This window comes from Monodelphis domestica, chromosome 1, assembly GCF_027887165.1.
Source record: "Monodelphis domestica isolate mMonDom1 chromosome 1, mMonDom1.pri, whole genome shotgun sequence".
Taxonomy (NCBI): Eukaryota; Metazoa; Chordata; class Mammalia; order Didelphimorphia; family Didelphidae; genus Monodelphis; species Monodelphis domestica.
Genome location: NC_077227.1, coordinates 105,136,943 through 105,151,697, shown reverse-complemented (window position 1 = coordinate 105,151,697; position 14,755 = coordinate 105,136,943). Strand labels below are relative to the sequence as shown.

Sequence of the window (14,755 nt, the reverse complement as noted above, 5' to 3'; positions counted from 1 at the left end):
TAAGGCAAACAGGGTTAAGTGATTTGCCCAGAGTCATACAATTAATGTCTGAGGCCAATTTTGTACTCAGGAAGATGAGTCTTCTTGACTTTAGGCCCAGTACTCTTTCTATTCTTCTACTTAGTTGCTCTAAACAGTGTTATAAAACTATCAAGTTCATGGCCTATACATTTATAATTAAAAGTAGTAGAAAATAACATTATGATGAATATATAATTTAGTTTCAACTACCAACACTGATTTATCCAGAAGCTCCCAAAGAATTGGCTTATATAAATTTCATGAGTAGATTCTTTCAATTTGTTTTCCTCTCTTGTTCAAAAATGTCAATCCATATTTTTCCTCGATGATTTCTTGTGTATGGTGACTAGGCTCTTTTTTTGATCATGACTTTTAAGTAGGCCAATGATTCTTAGATTATCTCTCCAATATCATTTTCCAGTTGGTTGTTTTTTCAATGAGAAATTCCAGATTTTCTTCTATTTTTTTTCATCCTTTTGATTTTGCTTTATTGTTTCCTGATGTTTCATGGGATCATTAGATTCCACTTACTCAATTCTAGTCTTAAAGGAGTTATTATCTCCCTTAAGTTTTTTACTTCCTTTCCTTTGACCAATTCTGTTTTTTAAAAGTTTGTTTTCTTCAGTGGATTTTTGTGTGTCCTTTTCTATTTGGCCAATTCTAATTTTTAGTGAGTTATTTTCTTCAGTATGTTTTCTCCTAGGCTTCTCCCTCTTTCTTTCATTTATTTTCCCAATTTTTCTTCTGCTTCTATTATCATTTGATTTTTTAAAATTTATTTTTGAGCTTGACACACTTTCATACTTTGCTTCACATACTTCATATTGGCATTGTTCTCTTCTGAGTTGGTATTTTGATCTTCCCTATCACTATATGTAGCTTTTTCTAAGGTTAGCATTTTTCTGTCTTTTGTTCATTTTTCCACTTTTTTATGTCCTTGTATTAAGATTAAAATTCTTTGGAGACTGTATATTAATTTATAATTATATATTAAATAGTAACAGCAGATTAATGAGAGAAGACACATTATCACAGGACTGGTTACCTAGCCAATCTGAGCTCTGAGCTGGGTGCTCACCTTGTGTCTGTTTGCTAGGAAAAGGAACATATGCTGCCTCACCAGGAAAGACAAAAGAGATTGTGCTGCCTCAATCCCTAACTTATGACCCCAATATTATCACTTTTTCTGGGTCTCCATGGTTATATAGACTTGACCTCAGTCTAGGTCAGAGGCCAGTATTCCAGATGATGGGAATTATATGGGGCAAGATATGTAGGGAAGCTATAGACTCATAGCTTGAGTACATGGAAGAATTGGTAATTGTGTTTTAACTGATGAAGTAAAAACTGCTCTGCAGTAAAAGTTGGAATTAGGAGCTAGGAGAAAGGGTACAATGTAGAGAGATTGACTTTGGCAGAGAAAAATGGCCCTCTTATCAGAGATTGAAGTAAAAAGAAGTATTAAGAGTTTGAAGTGGAATAGGGAATGGGGAAGGGGAGAGCATAAACTATCAAATATATTTTTGTAAATATAGGTAAGGTAATAAGGTAAATATAATTTTAAAAATTTAATAGTGTGGCTAGAATATAACTTTTCTCCTTTCCTTCCCTACCCTTCTTTCAACAACCTATCTATATGTTGACCTTGGTTTTCTAGTGTGTGCTCTTCAGGGAGCAGAAAGAAGTAGCTATATGCCCAAGCCTGAGATAATTGTGATTATATTACCCTTTTATGTTTACAAAGAACTTTGATCACTACAACCTTTTGAAGTAGCTATTAAAGTAACCATACTTTAATAATTTAGAAATGAGGAAATTGAAACTCTTAAAGTTTAAGTGATTTTCCCTTGGTCACTATCTAGTAAATAAAGCTAACAGGTAGTACCCAATTTTCCCTTCCATGTTGGGTTGGAAAGATGATTTGGAATTCCTTCTTCATCAATTTTTGTATTCAGGTGCCCTGTTTCCCAGCTCTTTCTCTCAAAGCCTAGCTTTTCATTGAGGCAGGGTTTAGCTAGAGATGATTACCTCTCCTGTAATTTGGGAAAAAAATTAATTGCCAGAAATCTACAATAACCCTATCATTTGCTCTTTGAGAGTCCAAGAGGATGCCCTTTGAATGAAAAATTAAATAACATTAGATAACTTTGTCTATCTTGCAAAATAGCCTTCATTGTAATAGCAGAAGTTGTTGATTTTTCTTGTTCTAGGATTGTTTTTGATAGTGAGACTCAACCTAGAGTGACTTTTTAACAAATGGCATGCTACAAAAGTAACTTACTCCAAAATTAAAATCTAAAACTGGATAACCTATGTGGTCAAAGTGAGAATATTTTTCATGTCTGTAGATCAGACAGCACTTCAAAAATATTCTAGTCAAAGGACAAAGTTATGCCAAGACTTAAGTGAACTTCAAAGTTGAAAGTTGAAATTAAGTGAAACTTTAAAGTTACTGTCATTTTGTAGAATACCTTTTTATATGGTGCTTTTTTCTTGTGCCATTCCACAAATTATTGGGGAAAATAATGTATATTAAGGAAATTTAAAAGGTTTTGGCTTTGAGATTTATAAGTAGCCTATAGAATTCCTCAACTTAAATTATATTCAAATTTAAGTATGGTTTATAAACCATATACCATAAACCTTATAAACAGACATCAGAGAAAGCCAGAAGGACAATTTAATAATTTAATTATAATTTTTAAATTCATAGCTTTATTTTCTTCTACTGTATTATAAGTAACATTTTTGTTATGCTCATTGTCAGTTTGCCTTGTAGAATACTGTATTGCTAAATATCAGTCTCATCTTAATTGCTTAAATTCCAGTATGACTCCAGCAAATCATTTAATTCCACCTATGTTTTCTGTATATATATATATATATATATATATATATATATATATAAACAAACACCTAACCAGAATGTTATCAAAGTCATTAGTGAGGATGTAGAGAATTTTAGAGCTAAGAGGAACCTTATAGACATCTTAGGAAACTCTATAAAGTTGAGCTTCTATAAAGCTCTATAAACGAAACACAGGTTTTTTTTGAGAAATTTGTCTTTTGAGAACCTCATCTAATTAGAACCAGTTAATTCATAGCATCATTTTCAGATATCACCTTGAAAAACAAGGTTGAGCATTCAGAAGGTAAGAAGAGAGGTGGAAGCTCTTTCTGGTTGCTTGTCTGTCTTAACAGCTAACCAGCTAATCTTTCTCTTTTAGGAGTGTCATTAGCTCTAGTGTGTTCTTTGTATAGGTCAAAACAACAGGCCATGGAAACAGAACTAAATCTCTTGAATACACTCCTCTCTTGCCCTCCCCTCTCCTCTCCTCCCCTATTCTTATCTTCCCTCCCCACCACCCCAGTACATTTCCTCAAATCTGGACTATTGCTATAGTCTGCTGGTGGGTCTACCTGCTTCAAGTCTATACCTACTTCTGTCCATCTTCCATTATAGCTGCTAATGTAAAAAAAAAAATTATAGTACAGGCATTCTGCACCTCTCTTCCCAACTCAGAAAATTAGAGGGCTTCCAATCACCTTCAAGAGCAATTATAAAATCCTGTTTGGTATTCAAAGCTCTTCAGACCTCAGCTCCCTCTGTCACCACCCAACCTCTTCCCCCCAGCCTTTTTCATTTTTTTTATACCTTAAACATCATTGTGTACTTTTCAGTTCAGTGAGACTGAATGTCTTGCTTTCAGTTCCTTACATAAGAATCTTTTTGGCTTTGGACATTTCCAATGGCTGTCCCTTATACCTAGAAATCATTTCCACCTCCTGACTTCTCTGGCTTCCTTCAAATTTCAGGGGGAAAAAATTCCACCTCCTAAAGGAAGCTTTTCCCCAATCCCTCTTAATTCTGGTACCTTTCTTCTCTTGATTATTTTCTAATTGTCCTAAGTATAGCTTGTTTGTACATAGTTATTTGCATATTTTCCCCTCTATTGAGGACAAGGACTGTTTTGAGTCTTTTTTGTATTCCCAGCATTCTTTTTGGTTTGTAGTAGGTGCTTAATAATGCCTTTTCACTTCCAGATGTAAGAGATGTTGTTAAGGTTGTTAAGAAATGTTAAGATTTAACAACTGATTGGTTATGGAGAATTGAGGTAGTATGAAGAGTTGTGGTAACTGAGGTTGGCAACCTGGGTCTCTGGAAGGATGATGGTGCCCTCTACTGAAATAGAGAAGTTCAGAACAGGGGTTGAATTTTTTAGGAAAGATAATGAGTTCTATTTGGGATATGTGTGACCTTGAACAATCTGTTTTCTGTAAAACAAAGAAATTTTACTTAAAAAAATCCCTTCAAACTATAACAGTATATGTTACTTTAGCAAAGTATTGCCTTTTATTCTTATTCTTAGATTTGAAATTAAACTATTTCAGAAATTTGAAGACCATTTTCTAAAGTGACATCGTGTAGTTTTAACACATATTCCAAGTTGGATTCTCATAACACTGATGAACTATACATATGAGCAGTTGTTATATCTAGATATATTTGCCTAATTCATAATATAATGCTTAATTCAGCCTCTTCAGGGTTTCCTAATTAAAGTAGATTTCATCAAAGATTTATTTGGAATCCTTTCAAAAACTTTCTATTCAAGTAATTACATTTTTTTAGCTTGGAGTCAACTCTTAAGTTTGTTTCTGGACATGGAATTTATTTTACTTTAACACTTATTGATTGATAGTGCCTTTCCAAATAACAAGAAGACAAATGATGGTTACCTAGTACTGGAAGTCTTGAATCTCATTTGCCAAAATGGTATTTCAAAGTAATACATAAGTAAGTAGTATATTCTTATGTATGGGACTCTTTAAATCTTTAAATTCCTTTCTTTGTTTGCAGGAAACCTGTCCAGTTTAAATCGTCTTGGACTAAGGTATAACAGACTGTCAGCAATACCAAGGTCATTAGCAAAATGCAGTGCACTTGAGGAGCTGAATTTAGAGAACAATAACATTTCTACTTTGCCAGAGGTAAGAGGTGGATCAGGCAAACTCTTACATCAAGTCTATGATAAATGAATGAAAATCCAATAAATGTTTACAGCTTTATAAGGAATTAGAATGATTAGAGTGATGTGAGTGATGAATATGGTAGTGATGAATATTTACGTCTTTCAGAAGGGGAAAAAAACCCCAACAAGAACATCCAAATCCAAAGGGGTAGTTTAAAGAGGAACAAAATGAATTTGTTTCCTTTGGGCACCACGTAAAATTTTCAGCTTGACTTTGGCAACTGGTAGCAAAAACTATTGAGGAAAATCTTACTGATTTTGAGGACAAAAATTAATGATTCCATCAACTTCAGTTCCAAAAATTTATTGAAGTGATATCTATCTGCCCTGGCCCTTCTCTGCCTGCTTCACAAGGTTATTGTGGGATCAAATGATTATATAGATATTTGTAAGCTCTCTTAACTGTGACCTCCAGTCCATCCATGCCTCTGTGCATACCATCACTACTGTTTGGCTTCCTTTTCGTAGGATCATATGATCCTATTAAGACACCTTAGAGATCATCTAGTCCAACTGTCTCATTTAATAGGAATCTTAGGATAAGCGATTAAGTGACTAGTCCAGGGTCACTTAGTAACATAGTTGGGATTCAAATCCATGTCCTCTGACTCCAAATTGGGCACTCTTCAGTTCACTTATCTTGACCTTGTAGCTATTTAATTCAACTATATATATACTTTTCTCTACTTGAATCTCTTATCTTTCTTGTGTTGTCACCATGCATGCCTTGTCAAACCTCAACCCTGGAGTATACCCATAAGCTTCTTTCTCTGACCTTTTGCATATAGGCTTCTGGAGGAAATCATATAACCATGCTGACCAAATTCACTACGAGTATATTCACTACTGAGTTATCTAATCTCTTTTGTGTACAGCAAGGCAAATTGGTCATGGAGTCAGAAATACCTGAGTTGCCGTCCTATCTCTGCTATATACTTGCTTCATGATTTTGGGCAAGCCACTCAATCCCTCAGTACTCTGAGTAACCAATACTCCAAATTGCAGAGAAGGGATTGACCCATCTTGGTAGAGGGAATTTCCTCATTTGGAAGTTCCTAGTGTCAGTGATACAGTTACTTTCTCTCTCTTTAATTGACCTTATTTCTCCTATTCCCTGCAGTAGCCATTTCAAATCTCTTTTTTTTTTCTCTTTTTGAATCTCACACATAGCTATCCTTTTCAGCAAAGGAATTTGCCTCCTACTTTACTGAGAAAATAGAAGCCATTCTCTGTGAGTTTCCTTGTTTAGTTTTCCATTTCTTTCCCAAAACTAATTCCTTTACTTCTGCTCTCATTCCTATTTCCTTTGTTTCTTAACTCTATAATCTTAACCATTAGTTTTCTTCTTTTATTATCAATCTCTCCATATCACCTGCAAACATGCGTAAGTCTTTCCTACTCCTAAAAAAAAAGTCTTTCCTTGATCATACTGTTCCTTCAAGGATTCGTTCTGTATGAAAGGAGAGCAGTAATCTCTTCTCTTCTCATTTTGCCTAAATCTGTGCTTATTCTTCATAATTTTTCAATATTTATTTATAATTGCTTTATGGTGGTTTTTCCACTTACATTGTTATAGTTACTGAATATATTTTTTCTTGACTGCTTACTTTACTCTGCATCAAGTCATTTAAATTTTTCCTTTATTTTTTATTCATTATTATCTCTTTACAATCTGACCTAAACATTCAGCTGGAACTGCTCTCCAGGATTACTAGTGATTTCTTAATCAAATCTTATGGCTTCTTTTCAATCTTTCCACAGCATTGAATACTAATCCTTCCCCTTCCCCCAGCCTACTTCATGTTCTCCAAATGTCTACTCTATGAAACTAGCTTATTCTAATTCCCACCAATTGCAAGTGCCATAACTCTCAGAAATTCATTATATTCTTAAATATGTTAACTTTTTCTCCCTTTCTTTTTTCAGTAGAGTATTATCTCTTTGGAGGCAGGGACTATCTTCATTTTGAGCTAGTGTCTCCAACATATACACACATACTGTTTGAGTGTCTGAGTAACTGAGGTTATAAAGATTAAAACAATTCTTGCCCTTGGGAAGACTTAGGAAATATTTGTTGAATGGAAAATGGTATGTGAGAATGTGATTTGGATTTCTGGGTTAAAGTAAGGCAACAAACATTTATTAGGCACTTATTCTATGCCATTCAATATGTTAAAGGCTAAAAATACAATATTAAGCAAAAGGAAAGTTCCCATCCTCAAAGAAGCTTACATTTTAATGAGGGAAGATAACATAAAAAAGGGAGCTGAAAACTGGAACAGGTGAGGGAAGAAGAAATGACCTGTGCTAGGAAATGAGAAAGAGCCAGAATTAAGACTGATCATCCTAGGCTCCTGCTCAAAATGAAGACCCCAGGAGAAACTTAACAGTGGGAGAAGGGACAGCACAGTGGAGGAATGTCCCTGGGTGAAAAGGCTATGAGGGTAGATGCATATGTTCAAGGCTCAAAGGGATGGTCTAAGGTGATACTATAGCTAAGGCATAACAGAACAGTATTGACTGAAAAGTCAGAGGAATAACAAATTCTTGCCTGGGCAAAGAATAATCATTTATAGTCTACCTAGTGTCTTAAAAATCTTATTTAGAAGTGTTTTAAAATGAAAAGAATAAGAGAAGGGTGATATTGCCTAAGCATATTCACTAGAAACAAGACTTTAGGAGACATTATAGGAAGAAGAGTAATTCAGATAAATGAACATCCACAGGAAACAAAAATACAAGTGTGAAGCCAATAGTTAAATTTATGAAATCAAATGTCTATATATAAATGCCCAGACTTTTGGCAGTAAAAGAGAGGAACTAGTGAAACTAATGCAAGAAGAAAAAATTTGACTTGGTAAGTATAACTAATGTATATATATTATGAAACCAAAACCTTGAAAATAGCTTTGGTTGGATATAGTTTAGGAAGATAAGATTTGTTTGTTTAGAGATAGGAGAGAGACCATTGAGTCTAACCTCTTGTTTTGCAGATGAAGAGACTGAGGTAAAGAGAAATGTTAAGTGATTAGTCTAGGTCACACAGCTAGTCATGGTTTTGAGGCAGGATTCTAATCCAGATCATCCTACTTCCAAGTCCAGTGCCTTATTCACCAAGCCATATTGCCTTTCAGAAATGTAAAAGGTGAGGTGTAACAGGAAAGGTCCAATAAGAGGTGTGAAGTGTTATTCTATATATATGGAGAAGTCAACAAATAGAAATTCTCTTCATGATCTGACTTTTACCAATAGGGACAAGTTTCAGGGGGAGGAAATGATGGAAAATTTGGGGAGAAGTAATCATTCTCTTTTAGAGTTTGTGATGAAGAGAAGAAAAACCTGTGCCTTGGTTGACATTTACTCAAGATTTATGGATAGCAGATTTTTTTTCTAGAAGATTTTTTAGAAGAATGATAAATAGGGTCTCAAAGACAAAAAATAAGAAATGGAAGCTCTCAAAATATGGGGGCTTTGTCACTTAAAGCCCTATACAAACTAAAGTGCCCCAAAAAATGAAATTTTGAAGACACAAAAGATTGAAAATCATTCTAATGAGAAATTATCTGAAGAGACTGATATATGTGCACAGAGAATTCCTCAGCCAACTGAGATTAAAAGAGAGAGAGAGAGAGAGAGAGAAAGAGAGAGAGAGAGAGAGAGAGAGAGAGGTTTAGAAGATGGAAATGAGGACAGCTAACAAAGGATGAATATTGAAGCATGGCACAAACCTGTAAAATGGTGTCATGGATACTAGAGCACAAAATAAGCTGAAACTAATGAGAAAAGCTACATCAACAAAAAGGGTAAATTTTTTTAACCTATATGTATTGGAGAAAGAGTAGTAGTTGCAAATATGAATAACATGGAAATAGGTTTTGAACAGTGATACATGTATAACTCAGTGGAACTGCTTGTCAGCTTCTGGGTGGGGGGGGTCGTGAAGGGAATCATGAATCATGTAACCATGGAAAAAATTCTAAATTTAAAAAAAATTTTAAAGAAAGAGTAGTAGTACAGGAAGAAGAGTATTTTGTTGGGAGTGAAAAGGATAACAACAGATGACAGAAGAATGATAAAGTACACAGTTTTGGGGAAGAAATTGGAAAGATGTGGATTAGACCAGAATTCTCTAGGTCTTTTGATTGCACACTCCTGTCATTAACATGCTTTGAGCATTCAATCCTAATTTATGTATTTTTTTTGCAAGTGATAAACATTTATTGAGATCCAGCCTTGCAGAGTGGGTCTGGTCTAGAAGCCAAAAGACTTGGGGAGATATATGCTAGATAGATAGCCTCAGGCAAGTTGCTTAACCTCTCAGGGCTCTTGGCAACTCCAGGATTTACATGGAAGATGCCAGCCTGCCTTGGTACAAGAAATTTTCTCTCCTGTGAGTTCCTTCTGCCAATGAAATCAAAACTCAATTCCTAAACATGTACTATAATATTAATATTAGGTACAATATAAACATAAATATAGAAACTAAGATAAAAATGAAATAAATAGTATTTTTATATAATAAGATTTTTAAAAAAAGGTTTATATTAGGTTGCATAGGACTTTAATTGCCAAAGAGAGAAATTTCTATTTGGTCCTATAATCAATCAGGATCCACACTAGTCTGTTGTGTATTGGAAAAACATGGTTAGATTTGCACTTTAGAAACTTTGGCAGGTATATTTATTTGACCACAGATTGGAGTGGGGAGAGATTTGAAGCAAGGAGACCAATGGGATGGCAATTTTAATAGACCAGTGGGGAGATGATAAGGGTCTGAACTAGGGTGATGGGTATAGGAAAGAAGAGAAATAAGAACTTTAGAGGTAGAAGTAACAAGATTGGCAACTGTTTGGATTTGTGGGGCTGGTGAAGGCGAGGTGTTAGGAATGTCAATGTGCTCAGCAACTTAAGTGACTTGAAGCATGCTTTTATGGAAATAGAAAAATTCTGAAGAGGGGTAGTGTAATATTGAAATCACTTTAAAAGACATATATATTAATTTAAGGTCACCAAGGAATTCACTTATGTAATTCCTAAATGAAACACTCAAGGCAGTTGCCAAATTTTTATGCTGTTTTAATTACAACAGGAGGAAGAAAATATTAGAGGGGGAGAGAGAGAGAGAAGGAAAAAGGGAGAGAAGGAAAGAAGTTTAACTCAGAACCACTCTGGCTCAGGCTAAGCCAAAGCGGGCGTTAAGGCCTTGGACAGCTAAGGCAGGGAAAGTGATCAGTCCTTATCACTCATGTGACCAATCTGAAGGAAAGCAGTCTGCGGGGCTCCTCCAACCTCAAGCACCAGCCTCCAACTGCAATCTAGCCCTCCTCACAGGAAGTCCCGAGAACTCTAGAGGCTGTTCTCTACCTCACTTCCTGCGTCTCACATGTGCCAATGGTGGCTCTAGCTTGACCTAGGACCATCCAGAGGTCTGTCCTTTTTTTTGCACGTCTGTTGAAGGCCATATTCTCAAATAATTAAATCTTGAGTTTGCTGTAGCCCTTCCTAATCTTCCTACACTGAGTAGGGTGGAGAATGTAGTTTCCAAGACCTGATTCTGTTATTCCAAGTATCTCTATTGTTATTGATCAGGAAATAGCTAAATCAGATCTTCTAAAGAATGGTCTGAATAGGGTGGAGTAGTTTTGAAATTCATAGTGGCCTGTTTGGAAAGAGGAAAGATAATATAATTGGGAACTCACCTCCACTTTCTCATCCTGTACAATTTATTTTGTCATATCCAAAAAGAAAAGGGAATAGAGAGGGCAGGACTTATACTCATTGATCACTGCTGTGGAGCAGAGTCTGCCCCTTGAGGACTGTGTGCAGCAGCCATGAAGTGATTAGGGGTTTTTATAGGAGTGTGGAATTTTCCTCAGTGGCACCTTCTGTGGGAAACCCAGTGTAGTTAGGCTATAAATGCCCTGATGGATCAATACTTAATGCAGAAAGGAAAAAGACTGAAAACTTACACAAGTCAGGAATGAGGGAGTATTGGGCTAATGAAGGATAGGTTTGGTTATGTTAGCGAAAATCTCAAGGAAGGCGCATTGTGACTCCATCTCCTCACTCTTTGGCTGATCATATACCCTTTGGTGATGTGCCATGGTCTTCTGATTCACTAGGTCTATCACTTTGGAGACAGTTTTGGACCATGCAGTAATAGCATTAGATGGATTCAGAATTGTTTGAATGGCTAAATTCAAAGAGTAGTCAATGGCTTACTGTCATCTTGTCAGGAGGTCTCTAGTAAAGTACCCTGAGAATATCTGCTTTGCCTCGTAACTGTTTAATATTTTTATCAGTGACTTGGATAAAGCCATAGATGGTATATTTAGATGATACAAAGCTGGGAATGATAGGTAACACACTGCAGGATGAGTCAGGATCCAAAAATGTTTTAACAGTCTAGATTATTGAGTTGAATGTAATAAAATGAAATGCAGTAGGGGTAAATGTAGTTTTACACTTAAGGTTTAAAAAAATCAACTTCACATATGCAAATTAGGAGAGGCAATATGGAAAAAAAGTTGGATTTCAACCTCAATATAAGTCATCAGTGATGTAGCTGTCCTTCTCTCCCAAAATATGATATTTAGCCTCATTCAGAGAGGCATGACTTATAGGACTGGGAGTAATGAGATGATAGTCTTTTTGGACTTTGCTCTTATCAGACATCAGAAATAGTGTTCATTTCTGAGTGCCACCATTTAGTAAGGTCATTAACCAACTGGAGAGCTTGAAGGAGGGCAACTAGTATGATGAGGGACCTTGAATCCTTGTCATAGATGAATTGGTTGAAGGAACTAGGAGTATTTTGTTCAGTGAAGACCCTGGATGGGCAACACATTAGTTGTTTTGAAGGATATGAAGACAATATAGATGACAGCATCAAATAAAAGTTGAAAAGAAATAAATTTGGTTTTGCTGTTGTAAGGGGTAAATTTAGGGTTTTTTTTTAACTGAATATAAATTTAGTTGGTTGCCAGGGATTAATTCAAATTCCAATAAAAACACTCAAGTCAGATTGGGAATTTAATGGTGTTTTAATTAATATAGAAGGAAGGAATTAAGAAGAAGAGAGAGAGAAAGAGGTATAAGAATTTTCCAGCCTAGCCTAAGCTAAGGAAAGTTCAGAGACCTCAGCCACAAGGCCTCCTCCAAGATTAAAACTAGCTTGACTTCCAGCCATGAGGTCTATTCTGATATGAGGGGCCTACTAAGAGGATAGTACTTTTGAAGGTAAAGGAAAAAAGAATCAGTCTAAATTCACTCACCTAGCGCGCTCACACTAAGCCTGGACAAGAGCTGTAAGCACGCCAAAACGCCCAGCATGCTGCCACCAGCCATGTCTCTGTCACCAAAGAGAGCCAGAGCTCAATGCTTCTGCCACCAAAAAGAGCCCAGTAAGAGGAAGTGACACGAATATATAGACTTTTTTTTCACATCACTTCCTGCGTCTTACATGTACCAATGGTAGCTTAAGCTTGACTTAGGATAGCCCAGGGGGTCTGTCAGTTGTTTCTTATTTGCCAGTTGCTAGCACATGTATGCCATAGGCCATCCTCCTCAACACTTAATCCTTAAGTAGGAGTGTAGATATTCCTGTTTGTTAGACTAAGCAGGATGGAGTAAATCTAAAATTCACACTGTTAGGAAAAACTTATCAACAATTAGTTACCTAAAAAGTGCAGTGGACTGCCACAATAGGCAGTGGGTTCTCCCATCATGGAATGTCTTCAGGCAAAGGCTGAAAGGCTTTTCGTTGAGTGGGTATGTTATAATGAAAGTATTTTTATGGTATGGGTTGGACTAAGTGACTGGTAGAGTCCCAACAAACTCAGAAATTATGCTAATGGTTATCATCAGTTCTTTGGAGTGTAGTCCCTAGAATTAGAGTATGTAGAGTATGTCTTCTATTTAGGCCATAAGTGAACATAAATGAGAGCAGTGCAATGATGTCCCATAGTCTTCGATGACTAAAGTGCTCAATAAGTAATAATGGTTTTCTTATCAATTTCATTTATAAAGAATAACTTTATGAGTTTAAATATATTTGATTCCTTTACAGAATCATGAAATTTTAATTATAGGCCTCAGTTGCCATCCTAGGCCAAACTATGTACCCCAAAGTATCCTTTTACAACATATTTTACAAATACTCATTCAGCCTTTACCTGAGAAAACATTAATGCCAATCTCTCTAAGAATGATCTTTTCTGATTCCCTCTACCTCCATAGATGTTATTATTTCCCACCTTTCTCCAAATTTATTTTAATATATTTTAAACTCACTGTTTTATATAAATCTCCCTGAAAGTTCTTATTAGATTTCCACTGTTAATGCTTGAATATATTGACAACTAAATCTATGTTAGAAATAGAAGTGTAAAATTTGAACATATTTGTTGAAATTAAGACTTTATCAGGGGCACCTAGGTTGTGGATAGAGAACCAGGCCTGGAGATAGGAGGTCCTGGGTTCAAATATGACCTCATATACCTCTTAACTGTGTGACTCCTGGGGCAAGTCACACCTCCATTGGCTAGTCCTTACAGCTCTTCAGCCTTAGAACTAATACATAGAATCTAAGACAGAAGGTAAGGGTTTTTAAAAAAACCAACTTTATCATTTACTACCCAACATTATAGCCAAAGTTCTTATAAGGACTCCACTTTCAATTAAATACACACCACTTGTGCAGAGCTTTTTTGATACTGCTTTTCTGAAGTCATGGTGAAAAGTTACAAATGATAATGCTTTTAAATGTTTCTTAATGTATACTTGGGCTACATTCACCCCTTTGTTTTTTGCCCTTCTATTAATGATCCAGTTTTGGCATGATTTAGAATACAAATTCCAAGATTTTCGTGTTGCTACCTGTCTTGAAGGTAATGAACTGGTGGGTGATAGAATGTGTAGTTTTACTAATGATTCTATTTCTGTGTATTTCAAACTCTACAGGGTCTATTATCAAGTCTTGTGAATCTGAATAGTTTGACACTAGCTAGAAATTGCTTCCAGTCATATCCTGTGGGTGGTCCATCTCAATTCTCCACCATCTATTCCCTCAATATGGAACACAACAGAATCAATAAAATTCCATTTGGAATTTTCTCCAGAGCAAAAGTATTAAGCAAGCTGAATATGAAGGTAAGACTTTCTGTTATTTTTGTGGAGAATCCTTGTTGGTAATTCTTTGGGCACTGGTAACAATGCAACTTGAAATATATTATTTTTTCTTTGTTTTGGGGTGTGTGTGTGTGTGTGTGTGTGTGTGTGTGTGTGTGTGCGTGTGTGTGTGTGTGTGTCTATGTGTCTATTATTTAGATAGATATAGATAGCTATATACACATATATAGCCATATATATGTATATACATATAAACATATAGACATACATGTATCTTTATATAAATACATTCACATATGTATATGAATGTATTTATGTATGCATTTATGAATCATATATATGTGTGTGTTTATATATATATATATATATATATATATATATATATATATATATATATAAACAAATTATACTCATTTCTGTGATGTGTGTTGAGTTACAACCCCCTATGATTGGGTTGCTCACATTTACCTGGATTCTCCAATACTGTGTTTCTGCCGAGAAAAAAATAGGTTCATCCTTAAAATCTTGGACAGTGGATTAAATTGATTTTTAATTAGTTTAGACACACAATT

At 35.4% G+C, this 14,755-nt stretch overlaps 1 protein-coding gene across 5 annotated transcripts in view; it reads left to right on the top strand.

Moving 5' to 3' along the window:
• The window catches only part of SHOC2 (SHOC2 leucine rich repeat scaffold protein), a 167,420-nt gene that overhangs the window by 142,191 nt on the left and 10,474 nt on the right, over window positions 1-14,755 (top strand). For all 5 annotated transcript variants that reach the window (XM_056820192.1, XM_056820191.1, XM_007479024.3 and 2 more), the window contains 2 exons: window positions 4,883-5,013; window positions 14,016-14,204. In XM_056820192.1, coding sequence (XP_056676170.1) covers window positions 4,883-5,013; window positions 14,016-14,204 — 320 coding nt within the window. The remainder of the gene's footprint in view (window positions 1-4,882; window positions 5,014-14,015; window positions 14,205-14,755) is intronic.